The sequence below is a fragment of the Drosophila nasuta genome, chromosome 3, assembly GCF_023558535.2.
Source record: "Drosophila nasuta strain 15112-1781.00 chromosome 3, ASM2355853v1, whole genome shotgun sequence".
Taxonomy (NCBI): domain Eukaryota; kingdom Metazoa; phylum Arthropoda; class Insecta; order Diptera; family Drosophilidae; genus Drosophila; species Drosophila nasuta.
The window spans coordinates 35,799,247-35,820,372 of NC_083457.1; the positions used below are offsets into that span (position 1 = coordinate 35,799,247).

Consider the following 21,126-nt stretch of genomic DNA (forward strand, 5'->3'; position numbering starts at 1 on the left):
TCATTAGAAAAGTGAGCAGCTGTTTTTTCAGCTTCAAACAAAAACATCTGATTACCAACTAGTCAGGGCTTTGACGTTTTGCAGCACTTTTTATCGATAAATCGCATCGCTTAGTTGCGAGCATTTCACAGCACTGCAAAACGAACGAACCAATTTATTGTACGGGCGTAATTAGAAAGCAATAATTAAGCGTAATTTTTACGTGTAACCAACAACAACACACCATACCATACAATTGCACGAGTGTAGCACGTACAATTGAAAAAAGAACGCGCGTTCCTTTTGTGATTTGCAATTGATAGTGTTTAAAAGTACGTCGCCATTTTTTTGACAGGCTCGAATCGACGACGACACACACAAAAGAAAACCAGAGTCAGAGCTGAAAACGAAAACGAAAAAAAACTGTGCGTGCTTGCTTGCGTGTGTTTGTTTGTGTCTGATGTGTGGTTACGTCTATGAATTTTTTATACATACCTAGCTACAAATAAAGCTATATACTGCAGTAGCAGCTGTATAGAGTAACTTAATCGCCGACATTAGCATTAGTATTAAATAAAATTAGAATTGTGTGTAATAATAATCGAAAACCACTGATTACCAACCACCGCCATATAACGACAGCAGAAGCAGTAGCAGCACTTATCGACGTGGACACGATAAGGCCAAAAGGAGAAATAGTTGTTGGAAGAGTGAGAGAACAACGAGTGCTGAGGAGGAACTCAAAGTATACGGATACTAAACTGCATCTGGCACAAAACAAAAAAGCACGACTGTGATTCAAATCCACTACAATGGCTAAAACGTACGATTACCTGTTCAAATTGCTGCTAATCGGTGATTCTGGTGTTGGCAAGACCTGCATATTGTTTCGATTCTCAGAGGATGCGTTCAATACGACGTTTATATCCACAATAGGTAAGATTATCAGTTATCACTATCCTTAATTCATAAAACAACGAAAGAACGCCACCCAACAAGAACAACAACAACTAGGCAACCAGAGAGAGCGAGAGAGTGGAAACATTTCAAAGTGCATACATCATCACCACACAACAGTCATCCTCAGTAATCAACATTGCTGGCTCTCTCTCTATCTTGCTCTCTCCATCTCTCTCTTACGCTCTGTAAATTTTTTTAATTAATTATGACGCCGCCGGGCAGCAATCGCAATCGGAATCCATACACACACACTTATACAATGTTCATGCTCTCAATCTCGTCTCTTGGCTCAGCTGTAAGCACCACACTTACACACACATACATAGATATGTGACTCATTTTTAATGCTCTTTTTGCTGGCTCTCTGCAATGATTGGTATTTGTCATATTTACTGTTGTTGTTGCGTCTAAGACAAGGATGAAGTAAAAAAGAGGCATCAAAAATATAGTTGAAGTTTGGCACTACAAAATACACGCTTCTAATAAAACTGTCCATGCAGTTGAGAGATAAGTCGAGATAAGCAAATGTAGCTAGTGTCATTGAACGATAATCGACAGTTCCTCAAGATGATCATAGTTGATAAGTTGCGCAGTTGTTTGTTTGCTGGTCTGTATCAGCAGCTAACCGCATCAAGAAGATACACAACACACAACCCACAACAAATAAGTTGTTTGCCACGAGCACAAGCACGAGCTGGGCAATTTGTCTATTTATACATTTGGCACATTTCCCTGCACTAATTCCAATTTGGGTTATTTACTTAACGACGACAACGATCCGGATCCGAATCAATTGCGTATTTCTCAACAACAGATGTCTCTGCGCTCTGTCGCTCTTTTCTTTGTTGTTGTTTTTGCCAAATATTATCTAAATACATTTGTTGTTTTTCTTTTTTTATGTAAACTTATCACGTGTTTTTCCCCTAGCTGCTCTTTTATCTAATATATTCTGTTTTATTCACAGGTATCGATTTTAAAATTAGAACAATTGAATTGGATAACAAGAAAATTAAATTGCAAATATGGTAAGTAAGAAAATGATAAAATTCCAAACTAATTGTATAAATATAAATTTAATTTAATCTTAGGGACACTGCCGGCCAGGAGCGTTTCCGGACAATCACCACGGCATATTACAGAGGTGCCATGGGCATTATGCTTGTCTATGACATAACGCAGGAGAAATCATTTGAAAATATTAAAAATTGGATACGAAATATCGAAGAAAATGCCGCCGCTGATGTCGAGAAAATGCTGCTGGGCAACAAATGTGAACTGAACGACAAGAGACAGGTGAGCTGTCCAATAATCTCTGCGAGGAATAAATGATAATTAGCAATTCATTTTACGTAGGTTTCAAAGGAACGTGGGGAACAACTGGCCATTGAGTATGGGATCAAATTCATGGAGACGTCCGCGAAAGCAAGCATCAATGTTGAAGAGGCATTCCTCACGCTCGCCAGCGACATTAAAGCGAAAACAGAAAAGCGAATGGCAAGTTTTTCCTAGCAGCTATTACTTTGTAAATTTTATGTTTTTAATTAAACATTTGCTTACGATTGTAGGAGGCAAACAATCCACCCAAGGGAGGTCATCAGCTGAAACTGACAGAGATTCGAACAAAGGACAGTTGGCTGTCCAGATGCAGTCTGCTTTGACGTGGCAATGTGCGTGTGGCACTGATGCGGCATGGTGGTAATAATTATGATAATGTATGTGGTAGTAGTTTTCTTAACTCCTGTTAAGTCCCGAAACAAAAACGTTCAACACAACATCAACATCAACAAACGCGAGCAAACTCCCTCTGAATATGCGAGAATAATGAATGAATAATATTAATAATAATAATAGAGTACAGCTATTAATTTGTATTTGCTATACTGAGAACATGGCCAGCAACAGAAAACGTGTACGAAATATGCATACGAAAATACTTATACATACAATATTAATTTAAAGGTTTAAACAAATTAACTGACACGACTATTGTGAAACTTAACCAGCCCGCCCGGCCCGCCTCTATTGCCCTGCCCCCCGCATCCGTACTTTACCCTGCTCTGATCGACCTCTACTCTCTCTCTCACTTTGTTTGTGGGAGGGAAATGCATATTTTCATTTTGAATTCTTTATTATGTATAATTTATATAAATTTCCTGTAGCACGAAATAAGCCGCCATGGTTGTTCGGAATTTGTAAAACAATGACATAACAATAAATTAAAATAAATTAGTAAATAAATATATATAGATATATTTTATATATATTTATTTTGATATGCGTATAATTTATATGCGATTTCGTTTATGAATTCATTCAGTCCATTTTCGAGTACACATAAACAGACACTCCTTTAATTCGTTTTGTAACGCAGTTTTTAGAGGCATACGCACAATAATTATGATCAATCCATTTAGATATCGAAATAGTTGTCATATAGTCGCGGGTGCTTTTTCTCCATATAACATACATAGTACATATAATCCACAATCCAAACTCACATACAGGGCATTGTCAATAAACGAAGCGTTATAATCTAATGTAATACATGCGTGTAATAATTAATACTAATTGCGTGATTAGAGGAAAGTGAATAACGAAATGCGCATTATGCAATACGAATACGAATAACAACAACAACATCATCAACAGCAGAAGAATCAGCAGCAACAACAACAACAGCATCAACAAATGCAGAGCAGTAAAATACATATTGTGAAATTAATTGATAACTAAATCTAAAGGCATATTTGATATTAATTAATTAATTAATTATATATGTATGTACTTGTAATATTAATTATTAAACGTATACAATTTTATATAATAAATCATGTGCAAGAAAGCGTTCTTTATTACTTAGGAAGTTTCGATAGATAATATTTTTAGTTTTGATGTCATGACTATTAATAACACTTAAGATTATGAACTTACTTACCATTCATTTGCATAGTGTCTAGCAAATGTTCGATGTGACTTTTTATAGCCATGATATTGATTTTTAATTTATATGCAATGTTTTATGTTAGGAAATATTAATAAATCAGTTTTTATGCTTGCCAATCAACATCAGTTTAAATAAGTTATTTTTAGTATACGAAATTAAACGATTCAGTAATTGCCGAAGCACTTTAGCTGAAAGATTTTGAAATTTAGAAATCATTTCAATGAAATGAAGTTTAGTTTTCGTTCCTAATTGAAAATAAAAGTCCACAGCTGTTTTATCTTAGTGAAAATATAATTGAGATAGTAATTAAGTAAATGCTTAAGTAGAAAAATTGCATTGCACAAAACGACAAATTGTTGGTCTTAGGATAAACAGAGAATTGGTTAAGCTAAAATGTAGATACAATTAATAATTGTCATACAGTATAATCTGCTTAGCATAGGTGCACCTCAGTCGATGCTAGCTGCATTTCTGGAGCAGTTGGACAAGTTACACTGTAGTTCAACAATGAATTGGAATTGAGAGCACAACATACTAAACATAATAAACAATACACACGCACACACACTCGCAACTATACACACACGCTGAACCTAATGGGGATTGGATACATACACATATATGTATATTGGATAGATGATAGATCTGTGTCGAGGGATTCGGTGCAGTAGTACATAGTTGTTATAGCTAAGCGTTGTGCTGTTGGGCTACCCTTGATCACGTCCGACGGATTGCACAATTTCTCTTTGCCGCTTCGCGCGCTGCTGTTTGTTACGCCTGCGGCAGATTCTGATAGTAGGTGGCGAGTATTTTCCACGCCTGCGGCTCCATGAAGCCATCGGGCGGACTGGCTCCGGTCTTGGCCAGCGTTCGCATCTTGGTACCCGAAATGAAGTCGAAGTCATCCTTGCGCTGCGGCTCAAAGAAGGCCATGCGACTGGCAGTCTTGTCGTAGGCAGCCACGCGGAAAGGCAAAATCTATATCAAGTGAAGAGCAGAGTTTAATTAAATGATCTAAAGGAAGTAAGCAAATCATTATCTAACCTCCATGCTGTCTAGTCCTTGGGCCATCTTGAGCACTCGAGCACCGTGCGTGGCATCGTAGAGGTTGCCATCGGGATAGGCCTGCTTATCGGGATGCGGCATGCCAGCGGGATCGCGACCCACAATATAAAAGTTGGCGCCCGCATTCATGCGTGCCTTGGCATGCCACTGCACCTCTGTGGGACCAGCGTACATCATGGGCGATGGGAAGATGGCCAACACCGTGTCTTCACGTCGCAGCACACCAGCATCGAGCACCGCCTGATGCTGAGCCATGCGCACCTGCAGCGGCACATCATCGTCCTTGGTCCATCCTCCAAGCGGATGCAACAGCAGCACCGGCTGCTTGAAGCCACGTTCCAGCAGCTGACGCTTCGTGTCCTGCATGAGCAGTGCGTGGCCATTGTGTATGGGATTGCGCAGCTGGAAGGCAAAAATGGCATCCGCATTCAGCTCCTTGAAGCGACTGCGCAGCTCGTTGGGCGTCAGGCGGTACTGATCGAGACCATCGCGCCAGCGAATGCGCTCAATCACGGCCAGTTCACCACCCACCAGATACTCGCCCGACTCCAGCACCTGTTTGCTGTACGGATGCTGCGGATTGCTGGTGCCAAACTGACGAGCGAGACGCTCCTCCTTGCGCTGATAGTAGAACTCGGGGCGACGCAGTATGGCCACCGCTTGACCCTCGTAATTGAGCGTCAACGCAGAGGCATCCTCGAGTCGCTGCTTGTCCTCGGCACTGGCGCTCAGCACAATGGGCACCGAGTGGTTCTCGCGATAGGAGACATCCAGGCCGCTTTGCAGCGTATTGAAGTGCAGCGTTTGGAGATACTCATCCTCGCGCATAAAGCCACGCAAGGGATAAGCCCAACCCTCGGCGAGCACCTGCACCCATTGCAGCTCCACAGTGCTGATCTCGAGTGCTTGCAGCGACTTGGCCTCATGACGCAGTGCGTCCGCCTCGCTTGCTTCACTCGAATACAGCTCGGGCAGCTGATCCACATCGCGCAGCGAGCGCGGTATAATTCCCTCTTGCTCCAGCAGCGTCACCAGGAGCTGCGTCGACTCGCGCACCGTATAGCCATCGGTGTTGACCACAAGCTCCGGATGCTGGGGACGCTCATACTCCTGCGTGATACCCGTGAAACCCTTGATGACGCCCTCGCGCGCCTTCTTATACAATCCCTTGACATCACGCGTTTCGCACACATCCAAAGGCGTGTCCACAAAAATCTCGTAAAACTTCAGGCCGGCATCCTTGTGTATCTTGCGCGCCATCTCGCGATCATCGGCAAAGGGCGACACGAAGCTGCAGATGGCCACAACGCCACTGTCCGCAAACAACTTTGCCACCTCGCCCACACGACGAATGTTCTCCTCGCGATCGGCGGGCGTGAAGCTCAGATTCTTGTTGAGACCCGTGCGAATGTTGTCGCCATCCAGGCCATAGGCAGGAATGCCACGGGAGACGAGGTAAGCCTCCAGCTCGAAAGCAATCGATGTCTTGCCAGCGCCACTGAGACCTAGAAAAGGGAATAAGAATAGTTGTTTTTTAGACGATTATACTTAATATTATTTTAAATTAATTCAAGAAATAATAAGAATGGTTTTCATCTATACTTTTTCCACTAAAACTAAGATTCCCTGAAGATTCGATATCGTTATTCCAAATTCCAGAAATTAACAATTTCAAATTCCATGAATTCTTCAATTATGATAGAGATTGCACTATGTTCCTCTAATCTTTAAAAAAGTTCGGTAAGTTTATGTTTCTCTTCTTTATTGGCAAACTATTCGTATCAAAACAATTATTGCTGCCAATCTTATCCACATTTGTTGTTTTCTTCTTTGACTATAAACAAAATTTTAACGAAACCTTAAGTAATTGACGCATAATGTTTTCCATACCACATTAGTTAAGTAACTGACCATGTGTATAACAAATTTCATAACTCTACCTAACTTAATAACAGAGATTGAGACGATTGCGAAATTTCAGAACGCGGCCTAAAAATCATAACTAACACGAGAAATTGAGAGAGATCTGAAACTATCAATTATATCTGTCTGTCGATGGTACTCACCCGTTAGCCAGACAGTGCAGCCTCGAAAGCCCCGACAGAGACCCAGATTCTTACCACGCGTTTCGCGGGTAACATGATGCTTCTGTTCCGTCACATTGGTTGCCACTTGAAGGCACTGCAAAAAATAGATGGAAACGAGAAGAAAATAAAATCAGAAGAGCCAAACGAGATTCTTTGCAGATGCTGTTGGCTTTGACGCTGGTGCTGCCACGGTTCGATTTCGATATTAACATAAATGAATATTCATCGAGAGATGACAAGAAGTGCCTACGGGTCGATTTAGGGGCTTTGGACCTGACGCTTTTGACCCTAAAGCGATGCGAGCGAGCAAAAAAACGTTAGTGCTATTCAAGATTTGCTGAATCGACACAGTTTGTTGACCCTTTTGACGACGCCAACTCGTGTGTGAAAGATCGCAAATGGCATTACCCCAAGGGAGCATGAGATAATCATATCCCATTTACAGTATACAATAGAACGAAAAAAGCGAGATAGGGTCATGGTAAAAAGTTGTGAGTTATGGAAATATAATGATTATTACACGTTATAATAGAAATTAAATGATTTTTAAGCGATATAGAAACAAAGCAAATAAGAAGCGTGATTGTGATTCGAAAATAAATAGTTATTCAACATTATAGTCAGCAATCTTTATTAATATGTAAATACATGTAAAAATCAGATCACGCAAGATGATATCACATTATTCCAAAAAAATTGATTAAGAGTTAAGAAAGCACAGCTTCAAACGAAATTAATGTAATAATATGAAAATTAAAGATTCCAAAAAAAATTATATATACATATATATATATATTAATTGATATCTCAGATTCTCTTAAAAAAAAACATATTATGTTGAAACGATTATAACATATATTTTTAATAATTTGAATTCAGCGGTATTTTTTTAAATTTCTCAATTATGCATTTTTTTACAGGGCAAAAACACAGTCGAGTTTCATTTGAAAGCTGTTCTAATAATGTGCTATTTGGGTCAAGGAACACTTGAAATCGCCGCGCTTAGACGGTTATTTTTTGAATTAAGCATTTTTTGCCTAACTTCGCTGGTGTGTGGTCGTACCCTCCTCTTGATGTGCGGATAGAAGCCAATTGGTGGATTGGGCATTGTGCTTATTGCTAAACGGAATGTTTTATTTATTTATTTTGCACTGAATAAAAGACAATTTTGGCACGTTTGACTGGAGAAACAAATACAGCGCAGAGCGTAAAGATATGCGAAGGCGAAGCTGAAACGTTGACGTTGATTCTCCCGCAACGAGAGTTGAAAGCGAACTGAAAGTTTCAATAATATTTACCCTATTATATGGCGGCCTCATCTATAAGAGCGGAAGCCAAGCTAAGAGAGAGGAGCAGAGCGTGAGTGAGTGTGAGCGAGAGAGAGAGAGACATATATTTGTATTTAGAGAGTCTGAGCGAAACCTTCTTGTCTTGTGGCGCTTGAGCTGTGCTCCAGCTGGTTTTACGGATCGTTTTCTATCTTTAAACTGTATTTGTGGTTGTCATCTTTGTACTGTACTGTGTTATGTGTGTCTGGACAATCTTTTCGCATTGTGTTTACATTTTTTCTTTTCTTTTTCGCATGCTTTTTTTTAGATTATTCTAAAATTATTTGCATCTTGCGACGTAAATGGATTATCAAGGAATTCTTCTTGTCACCTGTTTAAAATCCGCTAAACCAGCTGATTAAATAAACAACAATTGATTTTCAACACAAAGAAACAACCAAAAACTGGATGTGGGGAAAAAATATAACAAAGTGATGTAAATAAATTTTAAAGACTATCAAATTAATTTAATAAATAGAAAACGAATTGATATAGCAAATTTCTCCCCTTATAAATTAATGTTGCGATTCAAATTGATTGCAATGACATAAAATAATAATATAAAAGAAATGTTATCAACAGCTAGGCGAATATTAAATACACTTGCAAATTGAGAGTTAGTGTATATCGATACAGTCACGAAATGTTTTACTGGTATCTATGTATTTAATCATTATTATTATGTGATGGAGTCGTCGTCAGGCCAATCAGGTTTTATATGTTAGCTTTAAGGAAATGGGAGTCAAACTTGATGCATTGCAACTTAAATGCCACTAAAAATAAAATTTAAGATTGAATAGGAAATACTTCCACAGATGGAATTATTGCAAAAATTTTCAAAAGGTATGCTAAAAGAAAAACCTTGTATATAAGCAAGTTCGGCATTGATTTATCAAGAATCTAAACAAAAACTAAACCAAATATCACTCGAATATGTATACAAAATACTTGAAGAGGGAATTTCTTGAGAGAGTTCAATGTCATGAACTGTTTTTGAAGTGAATTTCGGCACGATGTGAGCTGAGTTTGTTTACATTGGAATGAGAAGAAAACTCACCAAATCACTGCACTTTTCATGGTTTAACAAACAGCATTTGTTGCTGTTGCTGTGGCCGTTGTTATTATTATTATTGTTATTACTAAGGAGATTGGCGCGTTTTGTAAACATTATTATTCCCGAAAAAGAAAAACCAAATTTGTGGTATATAAACAAATATCGCACAAAAAGAAAGCGCAACAGTCAACAGGCAACGCGTCAACAACAATGAGAGACTTTGATAATTAAACAAGTGAGAGTTTTTTTTTTTTGGAGTTGCCCGGACCCAAGCCGAGAAGTGGCCGCAAAATAATAAAAACCCGCTGAACTTTCACGACGAAGCTCGCGACTGCAACTGAAATTTGTTGGCCGATTCGTGCGTTAAATGCAGCAAAAAAATTGTGGCCAAAAGAGCAAAGAGGACAGCAGACGATGGACAGACAGAAAGAGGGAGGAGCCGAGTTAATAGCGAGTTGACAATTTGCTAAAGCAAAAGGAAATCTTTCATTGAATTTTGTAATATTTTTATACAAAATAATTAATTTTTAATTTAATTAATTTAATTGAAGTTTGTGAAATATAATATGACAAAGTAATTTTCAATTCTATTCAAGCAGCTATCTAATGATTAATTGCCACTATAAAAGTTATTATCTTGATTATGGCCCATTAAGAATTCATTATAGATAAGTACGCTATACTACAAATAAAAGAAAAAGATTAGAACCCCTTGGGGTATGATTAATAAATTAGCTTATCTTCCAAAAATAGTTTTAAAACTTGACAGAACTTTTAGCAAAATTCTGAGTAAAACTAACATCATATAATAATTGTCAACTTCATTATCAGGTACTGTTTGCAATGGGCGTAAGCTTCATTACGGTTTAGATAAAGTATCTTCTAGATACATAGGTTGATTATATTCTTCTAGATACATAGCTTGATTATAATCTACAAGGGCAAATGAGTTGCAGAAAAACACAAAATTGAAAAACACTTCAAGATCGTGTTGGAATTTGCAGCCAATGTCATTAAATGTATGTAATTACTCTATGTTTTACATTTGTACATTTTGAAAGTCATGTAGTAAAGTCATTTGTAATGTAACGACTGCAAAACAAAGCCATAAAATAAATGCTGTGAGTTTATATAAGAAAAAGAAACAAGCATAGCAATAAACACATATTGTTAGAGGGTATGTCAAGACACTTGACACTAGAATTAAATAGATAACTATGGCAAAAATATTAATATTATCTTTAAACAGAGATTAAAAGAACTAAGTAGATTGCAAAGATTGTAAAAAAGTGAATGGTATTCGTTTGTTGTCGTCGACCCACATTTGAGTACTCATGGATGGCAAAAAACAATTAGTCGCCAAGTAACAACAGAAACCCATATTTCTTGACCAACATCTGCGCTTATTAACGTGGTCATTCAACTCTGTAGTGACCAAGTTTTAAGCCAAAACAAAACAACAGCAACATCAACAGATCTGAAGTGTGACTGAGATACTCGTATGAGTATTTCAACTTGTTTACAATTCGTTAGCATGGCCCAAAACATAGTTTGACTTTCTTTTCAATTTCAACTAGTTTTACTGCGGTTGCAATAACATCGCATACAAGTGTGTATGTAATAAACAAGCTTACAACAAAACAAAAACCTGTTGACTGCTTCACTGCCGCATTGCATAAGATAAGCCATAACATTTACCTTATCTATGGCCAAATCATTGGACCAAAAAAACTTACATTTGTTGCAGAGACACAGCCTTGGAACTAATATTGAAATTTCCATAATAAGAATTGCGATGTTTAGGGGTGAAATGTGTTAAATACAAATGTCAACATGTGAATCATAAACATTTTAGCAGCCGCTGTTAACATACTGTTATTAAAAGTAGAATTTCGTTGCTCACCAGAGAATATAAATAAAAATTTATGAGTCGTATTTACGACCTTTCTTGTTGCCTAAGCAATTTTGTAATTTTCTGAAAATATGTATATACATAAAGTATAGAAAATTGTATTAAATAATAATGACAAGTAAATAATATAATATCAGATTTGCAATTCAACAAATGTTTTTGAAATTGCAACTTCTTTTTGGCACAACTTATAAAATGCCGCTTAATCATTTAATTTAAATTTCCTCAACATTTTCGCATTGCCAAGGAAATTGTTTTGTGTTTTGTGAGCTCAGCAATTAATATAAAATACTAAGTACGTATATAAGCCTAAGGTTGCTTGATAAGCTAATTTGTTGCAATATTCCAGTTGCCTGATTATATTCTACAGTTTCTTATCTATGTGGGCCATTTTAGCAGCATTAGAAACACTGTCCATACTATAGTGTGTGGGTCAGTGGGCGAGGCACGTTGCTAATGATAGATAAGATAGCGATACGCTAGAATATAAAGTGAAATTAAGTCACAAATTGGCTTTTCCCTTTCAAATATGAAATATGGTAGTTCCATACAAAACTTCAGGCATATTATTGTGAGGAAATGTTTTTATGAATAAAAAAAAAGTTTAAATAGAATTTATGTTGAAAACTCTAACAGCTGTTTAAATAACCTGTGCACTCTTTACACTTTGGGTTCCATGACCGTGTCACCGAATTTTCTTGACACATTTGTACAAATATTTTGGGGCAGTTGTGCTGCAAGAAGCTTCCAGCTGCATTATCGATAAATAAAACACATACATACATATGTACATACATATTGTATGTACATATGTAAATACATAGTCGAAATACTCACCGTCTTTTGCCGCTTTTTACTGTGCTCAGGTGCTTCATTCATGACGAGTTTAATCAAATACGTCCACCTACTTTGCTAATGCAAACAATACTGATATTTCCACTGGCGAATGAGCAACGATGATTGGTTTTATTCTAAACTTTTTTTTTATTTTTTGTTTCAGATGCTACGCGTTAAAATGAATGAAATGTTTAAACTTCGCGAAGTGGGGGTCATGTAGGAACTGCGTTTATTGCACTTATTAACTTTGAGCTTAGAACTAATTAAACTAACGAAACTTAAGCTGCTATAAAAAAAATTGAGATTTATTTAGCACACACAACACACACACTCCTGTGCAGAGGCACACACACGATTTGCCAAACAGCTGATTGCAATGCGGATAATCTGGTTATCGATAACAAATCGCTTTGTAAAGCATTTAGAGAAGTTGGCAGCACCGCAGCGCGCAAAAAAAACAATGACTTGAAAATAAAATTACAATTTATTGCAATTAGCATTCATAAATATTGGTACACAATTAGAGCAAGCCTTAAATTACTAGAACTATGTATATGTTATCTAATAGGGTGGCGGTTGATGCTGATACTGTTGCTGCTGGCCCATCATATTCGGCTGATTGGGCATTTGGCGCTGCAGCTGCGCTACCAGATTAGGCGTTTGCTGTTGATTCATGGTCTGCTGCTGCTGCTGAACCATTCCGCCGCCACCACCAGCTCCGGCACCACCGCCGGCCTGTGGTCCACCACCCATGCCACCGCCGCCCATGCCTTGCATTTGCATCATCTGGTGACGCAGCTGTTGTTGCTGCTGGAATTGTTGTTGCGTTGGCAACACACCGGGTTTGCCGCCGCCCGTGGGTTGCTGGCGTGCATAGGGCGGCACCTGGCCGACACCAACGCCGCCGGGTCCAGGTCCCATCATGTTGGTCATCGTCACATTCGGTGCTTGATTCATGTACTGGCCACGATTGCCGGCCATCATGCCACCGGGTACTCCACGTTGTTGCTGCTGCTGCTGTTGCTGCTGAGCCGCCACTGCGGCAGCCATAAAGTCGGGATTGTTGCGTTGCGCCTGCTGCATCTGCGGATTGAAATTGCCCATCAGGCCACCTTGCTGTTGCTGCTGTTGGTTGGGAGCCATGCCCACCCCAACACCAACACCGACTCCGCCAGCACCGCCTGCCTGCTGCTGCATGCCCGGCTGTTGTTGCTGCTGTTGATACTGATTCTGGAAGTTTTGGAACTGTTGCTGCTGCTGAATCATGCCCTGCTGCGGCATGCCGCCCATGCCCATGTTGGGATTGTTGCCGCCAGCGCCGACACCAACGCCCACGCCGACTCCAACTCCGCCATTGCCACCAGCGCCGCCGCCTTGCATCATGGGATTTCCATTTGGATTGACCATGCCCACCATGCCCTGACCCATCTGCTGCTGCTGCATCATCGGATTCTGTGGCATGCCCTGACCCATGCCGCCGGGCATATTCATGCCGCCCATTTGATTGGGTGCCATAGCACGCATGTTGCCGCGCATAAATTGCTGTTGCTGCTGTTGTTGTTGCTGCTGCTGTTGCAACTGATTGGGATTCATTTGCTGTTGTTGCTGCACATTGGGCTGCTGCTGTTGCATGGCATTGAAGGCAGCTGCTGCTTGCGGATTCTGCTGGGCATTCATCTGCTGTTGTTGTCGCATTTGCTGCGCATTCATTTGCTGTTGTTGCGGCACCTGTTGCTGCTGTGCCTGCTGCTGCATGGGATTAAAGCCACCGGGTGGCTGTTGTTGCTGCTGCTGCTGGAAGGAACCAGGCTGTCGTTGGCGCAGCATCTGCGACAATGCTTGCTTCGAGTTCGTAGTCAACGGTGGGCGCTCAATACGATTCACTAGAAGAGAGCAACAATATAATCAATTGATGCTTTTAATTGCAATTGGTTAAGATACTTACTCTGCATATTTTGCTGATACTGATACTGATTGTGATGCTGCTGCGGCTGTTGCTGCTGCTGCGGTGCATTGTGCCACTGCTGCTGTGGTTGCTGTTGTCCTGGCATGCCTTGTGGTCCGCCTGGTCCGGGTCCTTGCATAAAGTTCATCTGCGCATTCGGCTGCCCGTTGCCGCCCACATTAAGCTGTTGTTGCATTTGATTCGGTGCCATTTGTTGCATTTGCTGCTGCTGTTGTTGCTGCTGCTGCATCATTGCATTCTGTTGCTGCATCATGGCATTCGGTCCAAACTGCTGCATGTTCATTTGCTAAGGTAGTGTGAAAGTTTGTTAGCTTGTGCACTAATAAATGCATTATTTAAATGACTTTACTCACCTGCATATTCATGGGCATCTGACCCATTTGGTTGGGCTGCATCTGCTGCTGCATGTGCTGCTGCTGTTGCATTTGTTGTTGCTGCTGTGCATTTGGCGGCTGTTGTGGTTGCGGCGCTAACTGTGGCTGCTGTTGTTGCGTATTAACCACTGGCGGCGTCTTGGGATTCTTAGGCTTACGTTTGCGCGTTGTGGTGCCCTTGCCGCGTCCACGTCCAGTGCCCACCACCGCACTGGGCGATTGATCCACTGAAGACGGCGTATCCGCCTTCATAATCTCATCCTTCTATAAAGGAATTATACACTTTAATAGCTGCTCAATAGTCTTTTACGCTTTCTTCACTTACAATGCAAATCTTCTCGGGCACCGGCTCAATGTCCTCGGGAGCCAAAGGCAATGGCTCGTAGTAGTAACTGCTCGGCTTGACCAGACTGTGCGTATGGTATTTCAGATTGCGATGCGCCTCCTCGTAGGTGAGAGGTTTCCGTTCCAGTTTAACAGCGCCAAACCACACCCAGGACAATGGAGCTGGATTCTTGTGACCCTCGAGTATGTCCCAGACGCTGATGCGCTGCTTATCTGAGATGCGCAGCTGCTTCTTATCCATGTCGCAGATCTTGTTGCCCTTATTGTCTATGCCATTGTGCTCGCAGGCAATTACCTGAGAAGGAATTGAAGCATTATGAAATGTTTTAACTTTGATTCTACTTTGTTTTACTCACCTCTGTGGGCTGCTTGTAGAGCGGCAGCAGCTGACGTATTACTCTGATGGACGCATTGTTCTTTTCGCCGATTTCCTTCTTTAGTTTCTTCATCAGATTGAGATACAGTTTCTTGGTCTCATCGCGATCCGTTTGGCTGTCGGACACAAGTGTCGAATGCACCAATGTAGCTAGCATATCGACCACAGTTGTAAAGAGTTCACGATTGCAGCTCAAATCCACAACGCCCTGACACACCAACTGGGCAAGCAATATAGCCCAATCTGTGGTGGGCGTGCTGTTCTTTTGGATGGCATCAAACATGCCACCAACCAGCGAGAAACGCAGCTGCAATGCATCAAGAATCTCCTCACGCGCCTGTGGCTCATCAACGCCGCCAATCGTGTCCAGCTACCGGATGAAAGAAGATTATTAAAAGGTGTGCAATAGGATAAATTAAAATATTTATATATTACCTCGGCAAAGGATTGCAGGCACTGGGAGAGCTGCGAGTAGAGCGACACGAGCAGATTCTCCTTGTACTCGTCCTGGCCCTTCAGACAAGTGAGTATAAGCCCCAAAAAGGGCTGATAGTTGAGTGGCATCTTCTTGTTGCGTGCCGCCAAACTGCCATTGCCGCCATAGCTGTTGCTGCTGTGGCAGCTGTTGCTCTTCTCGCGCTCATCGCCGCTACCCGAGCTGTTGCAATCCGACTTGGACACCTTGGAGAAGTAGTTCATGCTTTCTAGCACCTGACCAGCCACACGCAATATTCGTCCTTGCACCGCTGGCGTCAGTTTGGCAATCAAAGGCGCCACCAGCCAGGTGGATGGCTTCGGTTTATGCGTGGCTTTTACAGCGCCTGGCAACGTCACTTCCTCCATGTGAAAGACATCGATGGCAGCTCTAGCCACCGTGTCGAGCCAGGCATTGAGCTCCGTGTTGGGACTCAGCGACTGACGATACATGAGCTGCAAGTCGAGCCAGGAAATGCGCAAAGTCCACTGATCCAAGTGCTCGAGAATTCGCACAATCATCGCACGCTGATCCAGCTCCGAAATGATATTGAACTCGGCCTCCGGATAGCAGATCATGTGCAGCACGCGCTGTGCCTGCTTCGCCGTCAGCATCTCATCGATAATCATGTCGCACAGCTGTTCGGCATTCTTCAGACAACGCTCCAGCACATGCTCCTGGGCGCAGATCTGTTTGAGCACCGCCTGCGCAAACTCCAGCAGCGAGATTTGCTCGTTGCCAGCGAGGCTGTTGCCCGTGCTCGGCTGCAGTGACTCCTGCTCGCTGCCCAGGCTGCCCAACTGCAGATCACTTGTGCCCAATATCTGGCTAAGATCCGCGGGCCGTTGTTCGTTGCTCTTGGGCGTGCTGCCCGGATGCACGGGCGTATTGAAACCGCTGCGCTTGCCGCTGCCAAATGCGCCGCCACCGCTGCCAGACGAGCCCATTCCACTGGCCGTAAGTGGCGTCTTAAGCGCCGCATTGTCCACTACAATGAGTATCGCCTTAAGCACCGCCAGCACCGCTGCAATGGGTATTGTCTTGTGTGCACCCACCAGCAGATGGCGATCACAACTCAAACGTATGCTGAAATCGCTGCCCACCGCATGCAACGGATTGGGCGACGTGCTGACCGAATACATGCCCGGTTGTGGTATCTCCAGTGTCTTGAACAGCTTTAGCACCAGATGACAAGTGAGACGAGCACCTGCTTCAGCGTCCACACTCAACTCGCCACCGCCAGCGCCGCTTACTGAACGCGCCAGCGTGGGCAACGCAAATTTGCTAACGAAATCCGCCAGTGAGAAGCAATGTCGAGCAACGAGGATGCAGACGAAAACGGCCAACGCATTGTGCGTCTTTCCCTGGCCAATGTCGACTTGTCCTCCCAAATGCGGATAGCGTGGGCTTTTGCTGCCACTGCAGAGACTCTGCAACGCTGCAATCCATTCCTCGGAGAGCACATTGCAGCTGGCGGTGAGCTCAGCACAGGCCAAAGCCACATCATTGAGGCGCTCGTTGTCCGTTTCACGGCAAACAGCAATCACTGCATTTGACACAAAGCTGTAGACATTCGCTGGCGATTCGTGGAGCTGACGCAACCAATGCGGTTCCAGTTTGCCGCCACGTCGAGGCGTCACAAACAGCTCCTGCAGCAGCTGTGGATTGTAGCCCTGTGGCGCCATGCTGCAAAGAAAGAGAAGAGGATTAGAGAAGGTTGATTAAATTAAATATGTGGTGGAACTACCTGAGCAACTCGGGCGTATTGAAAATATCCTTGAAGCGCTTAATGCAGTTGAGCTGCTGATAGTATTCGGCGGACTGCTCCTTGCCTTGGAGCAGCACACACGACTCATGCAGATCGCTGAGGTAGGCGAGAATGCAACGCTCCGCGGAGCTGCATTCGCTGGGATTGCTCACATGCCGAATGGTGCGACACAAACCCTCAAAGACCGAAACCGTTTGCTCCGGCGAAAGCAATAAACAGCTGTTGTAGCGTCGCAAGATGCTGACAATATAAAGTGCCAACGAGGTGGTGTAACCACGCACCATATTCGACTTCTTTGACTGCAACTGATGCTCCACTTCCGGCAGCTCTTTGAGCAGATGATCGCACAACTCCAGCAGACTGTAGATATTCAAGGCCAGCTCCATAAGGTCAAACAAGAAGGCCACATGCTCCTGCACGGGCAAATAATTGTTGTTGCCCAAAGCGAAACCATTGAGTTGCTCCAGCACATTGGCGGCACACTGAGCGGTGACCACATGCTGATCAAAATAGGCCATGTGCTGGCACTTTGCCGTTGTCGCCTCAAAGTTGAACTCATTTCGGGAATGTTTCTTCACTTTGCCGCCCTCGGCGACATCGATGCTAAATTTCTTCGTAAACAATTTGCCAATCTCCTTGGACATCTTCTTCACCGCATGTTTCTTTTCGTCTCGCTCCTTGCCCACTCCAAAGAGTAGTATGTAGCGTTGATTGCTCTCACTGCTGTAGCTGGACATGCTGGGATCATCTTGCGGTATGGGAAAGTGTTTGGTGTACACATAATGCCGTGAGATGCTAACCGGAGCATCGACACCGCCAGCATCGCCATCGCCTGGCGCGCCAATCTTTGGACTGTCGGGGGCCTCATGCTGTTGGCCCTTCTCCTTGATGTTCTGCACCAACTTGTCGAGATCATCGTCCACATTGGAGTCATCAAACTCATTGTGCTTGAAGTCAATGCCAATTCCAGAGCCGAAACCATCGTCATCAAAGCCATGTGGAGCACTGCTACTGGGCGGCGGCGGCGCTGGAGGCGGAGGCGAACTCTTCGTTGCTGTCTTGTGCACCAGCGTGGATTCTAAGAGCAAATCGCCGCGAGAAATCAGCGTATGCATGTAAGCATTATGCGAGAAGACATCGTGGCGAATCAGCGCACTAAAAAGCTGCACCAGATTCGTGAACTCGGTTCGCTGTTGGGCGCTGCTATTGTGCTCGTCTAGCACTGGCGCATCATGGTCCAAAAAGTGCATAAGAACATGCTGAAATACGGGCAAGCCATCAATGAGGCCAGCGCCGGATGCCAACGAATCCTTGTCGTCTTTGTCGTTGCACATGTCAGCCGGAGTGCTCGTCACATCGATCTGCCGCTTGTCCAGCAGTATGGCCACGACCATTGCGCGATGCTCACCCCAACGCTGGCTGGAGACGGCCCATTCGCAGAGTATGCGCACCGTGTCCGCGTCCTGCTTGGGCTCATAAACGGGACGTTGTTGTGGCTGCTGGGGATCATCCTCTTGGCGTCGCAGCTGTTGAGATGATTGTGGCGGAAAGATGTGCGCATACAGCGTGTCCATGGAATTGCATTGATCCATACGTTCAAAGCAATGCGTGTCCAGATGGTCCAATGTGGCCAGCACAGTGGTATAATGATTCTTACCCGCACTCAGCCACTTGGAGGCGAACCAACGTTGCTCCGCATGCTGTGTGCGCAGCACAATATCAGCCTCGGCAGCACGCAGCTGACGACGCAGTTCGTGATTGGTGCGTGGACATCGTGTGGGCATTGGCAACACCGACGGCGCCAGCGGCAAATGATCCAGAGGACTGCCCACCAAATACGAAGGAGCACGATGCGCTGCAATGCCGCTCCAAACCAGCGCCGTGGGACACTCTATCGTAATCACCTGAAGTATGGTGCTCAAGTACAAGATAATGTCGCGATGGTGGGGACAATTCATGTAATCCTGCAGCGCCTGCTCGTAGGGATCGACAGCTGGCTGCTGCAGCAGTTGCTCCTCTGCTCCTCCATCCATGTCCATGGGCTGTGGCTTGACGATAGCCTGTTGCTGCTGCTGTTGCTCCACAGCAGCGTTGAGCAGTTGTGCCATCTTTTTGGCCACCATATTGGCCATTTTACGGCACAATCGCTCGGACTGCACAAAATCGTGCATGTATTGGAGTGCAAAGCTCAGCACCAGTTTCTTCAGCGGTTCAACGAAGCTGGTCTGCGTGCGCATCTTGTCCAGCAAATCGAGTATCCAGTTGAGAAACTCTTGGCGATCCAGCAGTTGTTCCTCGTACATGTATTTACTTAGCTGAATGCAGTACTTCCAGTACTTCAAGGCATTGCGACTATCTTCGAATTGGCTGCCAATGCCCGAGATGCTCGAGCCAGGCGGCACGGCGCCAGCATTGGCCACGGCGGCGTTGGCTGCCGCAGATCCACCCAGAGTGGCCAACGCTGTGCCTGGTGCTGATGTCGCGCCTGGCACGACGCCAACACCGGCAACGCCTCCCACGGAAACCGGCTGTCCATTGGCAGGACTGTGGATGGGCGGCAGTGGACTGGCCATGCTAGGCACTGGTATAAGATTAGGCGTAGCGCTGCCTGCGGTGTTATTGCCAGTGCTGCTGCTATTGTTGCTGCTGATGGCGTTGCCATTGGTGTTAGTGTTGGTGCTACTGTTATTTGAAGAGCTGCTGTTGCCATTGGCCTGCAAGCCATGCTTATCATGAGCTGTAACATTAATAAGAATTACTTTAGCATTTCTCTTTTTCTTGTTAAAACTACTTACATTGCTGATAGTACTCCTGTAGCTTGGGCAGCAGTTCTTTCATGAACTTAATCATATTGCCCGTCCATTCCGCCGCTGGATCGTAAATGCTTCTCTTCTTGTTCTTCGACTCAGAAAAACTCAGTGTGTAGGCCGCACTTAGTTTGATGAACCATGTGGCACGTTGCATATTCACCTGATTCTCACAAAGTGTGATGAAGATTTCTTCTTTCTTGTTAAACGAAGGCGCACGTTTGGCAAGACTGAGCAGTGGCTTGTTGCCGGCCAAGTCCTTGAACCATGCGTCCACAGTGCATTTGCGACGGGGTGAAACCGGCCAGAAATTGTCCTTACAATTAATTTGCTGCTTCTTGCGCACCGTGTCCTGCAGCGTCATTAGCTCCTCCTTTTTGGCCAGCACACCGCTAAAGAACGCGCTCACCTTGCCCGCATTTACATTGGAAGTATGCGCCGTGCCAAACTCATCGGACAGCGGCGGCGTCGTTGTAAAGCCATGTTTCACATTTGTGGGCGTCAATTCGTCCTCGCGTTGTTTGGCGTCTTGCGGATATATATCTGGCGGCCCGAGACGTGTGCGCTTTAGCGGACGCTTCTCCTGCAACAGCGAAAGCATCTTGCAGCTTTTCTAATTCGCTTTTTCCGTAATTATTTTGCAATTCTCTGTAATTTTCACCAACTCGTACACAACAATAACACGAAAACAAAAATACATTTATCGGTTTCTCATAATCGATTCAAAATGGTTGTTTTGCAACACTTAAAATCGGTTGCGGCAATCGATAGAGATGTGCAGCCGGTCGCACTGCTGCCAGTGTGAACACTTGTTATATATTCAGAATTGATCAGTTTGAATTCTTAAAC

At 43.6% G+C, this 21,126-nt stretch overlaps 3 protein-coding genes across 6 annotated transcripts; 1 reads left to right on the forward strand and 2 right to left on the reverse strand.

Moving 5' to 3' along the window:
- The first annotated feature begins 102 nt into the window (after positions 1 to 102).
- Positions 103 to 3,765, forward strand: LOC132792811 (ras-related protein Rab-8A). Of its 2 annotated transcripts, XM_060802305.1 has the most exons (6): positions 103 to 159; positions 622 to 915; positions 1,904 to 1,964; positions 2,028 to 2,232; positions 2,293 to 2,433; positions 2,505 to 3,765. In XM_060802305.1, exons 2-6 carry the CDS (start codon positions 792 to 794, stop codon positions 2,595 to 2,597), a joined length of 624 nt encoding a protein of 207 aa, XP_060658288.1. In that variant the 5' UTR covers positions 103 to 159; positions 622 to 791; the 3' UTR covers positions 2,598 to 3,765. The 2 variants fall into 2 exon arrangements, with proteins under 2 accessions (XP_060658288.1, XP_060658287.1); XM_060802304.1 differs by having other exon boundaries at positions 134 to 915.
- Positions 3,766 to 4,143: 378 nt separating this feature from the next.
- Positions 4,144 to 12,479, reverse strand: LOC132792798 (bifunctional 3'-phosphoadenosine 5'-phosphosulfate synthase). Of its 3 annotated transcripts, none has more exons than XM_060802285.1 (4): positions 9,421 to 9,686; positions 7,015 to 7,129; positions 4,928 to 6,453; positions 4,144 to 4,861 (listed from the first exon to the last, which is right to left on the reverse strand). In XM_060802285.1, the coding sequence occupies exons 1-4, from the start codon at positions 9,529 to 9,531 to the stop codon at positions 4,655 to 4,657; spliced, it is 1,959 nt and encodes a 652-aa protein (XP_060658268.1). In that variant the 5' UTR covers positions 9,532 to 9,686; the 3' UTR covers positions 4,144 to 4,654. The 3 variants fall into 3 exon arrangements, with proteins under 3 accessions (XP_060658268.1, XP_060658269.1, XP_060658270.1); XM_060802286.1 differs by lacking the exon at positions 9,421 to 9,686 and adding an exon at positions 8,099 to 8,300; XM_060802287.1 differs by lacking the exon at positions 9,421 to 9,686 and adding an exon at positions 12,167 to 12,479 and having other exon boundaries at positions 4,145 to 4,861.
- Positions 12,480 to 12,665: 186 nt separating this feature from the next.
- On the reverse strand, positions 12,666 to 20,971 carry LOC132789167 (mediator of RNA polymerase II transcription subunit 12). The gene is made up of 8 exons (XM_060796962.1): positions 20,266 to 20,971; positions 17,450 to 20,207; positions 15,663 to 17,388; positions 15,208 to 15,597; positions 14,832 to 15,146; positions 14,486 to 14,770; positions 14,112 to 14,418; positions 12,666 to 14,049 (listed from the first exon to the last, which is right to left on the reverse strand). The coding sequence occupies exons 1-8, from the start codon at positions 20,876 to 20,878 to the stop codon at positions 12,728 to 12,730; spliced, it is 7,716 nt and encodes a 2,571-aa protein (XP_060652945.1). The 5' UTR covers positions 20,879 to 20,971; the 3' UTR covers positions 12,666 to 12,727.
- Between the last annotated feature and the right edge of the window lie 155 nt (positions 20,972 to 21,126).

Excerpts from the sequence above, each read along its gene's own strand:
- LOC132789167 (XM_060796962.1), bottom strand. The coding sequence starts at position 20,878 with ATGCTTTCGCTGTTGCAGGAGAAGCGTCCGCTAAAGCGCACACGTCTC. Across the intron at positions 17,389-17,449 it reads AATACGCCCGAGTTGCTCAG|CATGGCGCCACAGGGCTACA; the intron begins GTAGTTCCACCA and ends CTTTCTTTGCAG. Across the intron at positions 15,147-15,207 it reads TCTACAAGCAGCCCACAGAG|GTAATTGCCTGCGAGCACAA; the intron begins GTGAGTAAAACA and ends ATTCCTTCTCAG.
- LOC132792811 (XM_060802305.1), top strand. The coding sequence starts at position 792 with ATGGCTAAAACGTACGATTACCTGTTCAAATTGCTGCTAATCGGTGAT. Across the intron at positions 916-1,903 it reads GACGTTTATATCCACAATAG|GTATCGATTTTAAAATTAGA; the intron begins GTAAGATTATCA and ends TTTTATTCACAG. Across the intron at positions 2,434-2,504 it reads CGAAAACAGAAAAGCGAATG|GAGGCAAACAATCCACCCAA; the intron begins GCAAGTTTTTCC and ends TTACGATTGTAG.
- LOC132792798 (XM_060802285.1), bottom strand. The coding sequence starts at position 9,531 with ATGTTTACAAAACGCGCCAATCTCCTTAGTAATAACAATAATAATAAT. Across the intron at positions 7,130-9,420 it reads ATGAAAAGTGCAGTGATTTG|TGCCTTCAAGTGGCAACCAA; the intron begins GTGAGTTTTCTT and ends TATTTTTTGCAG. Across the intron at positions 4,862-4,927 it reads AAGGACTAGACAGCATGGAG|ATTTTGCCTTTCCGCGTGGC; the intron begins GTTAGATAATGA and ends CACTTGATATAG.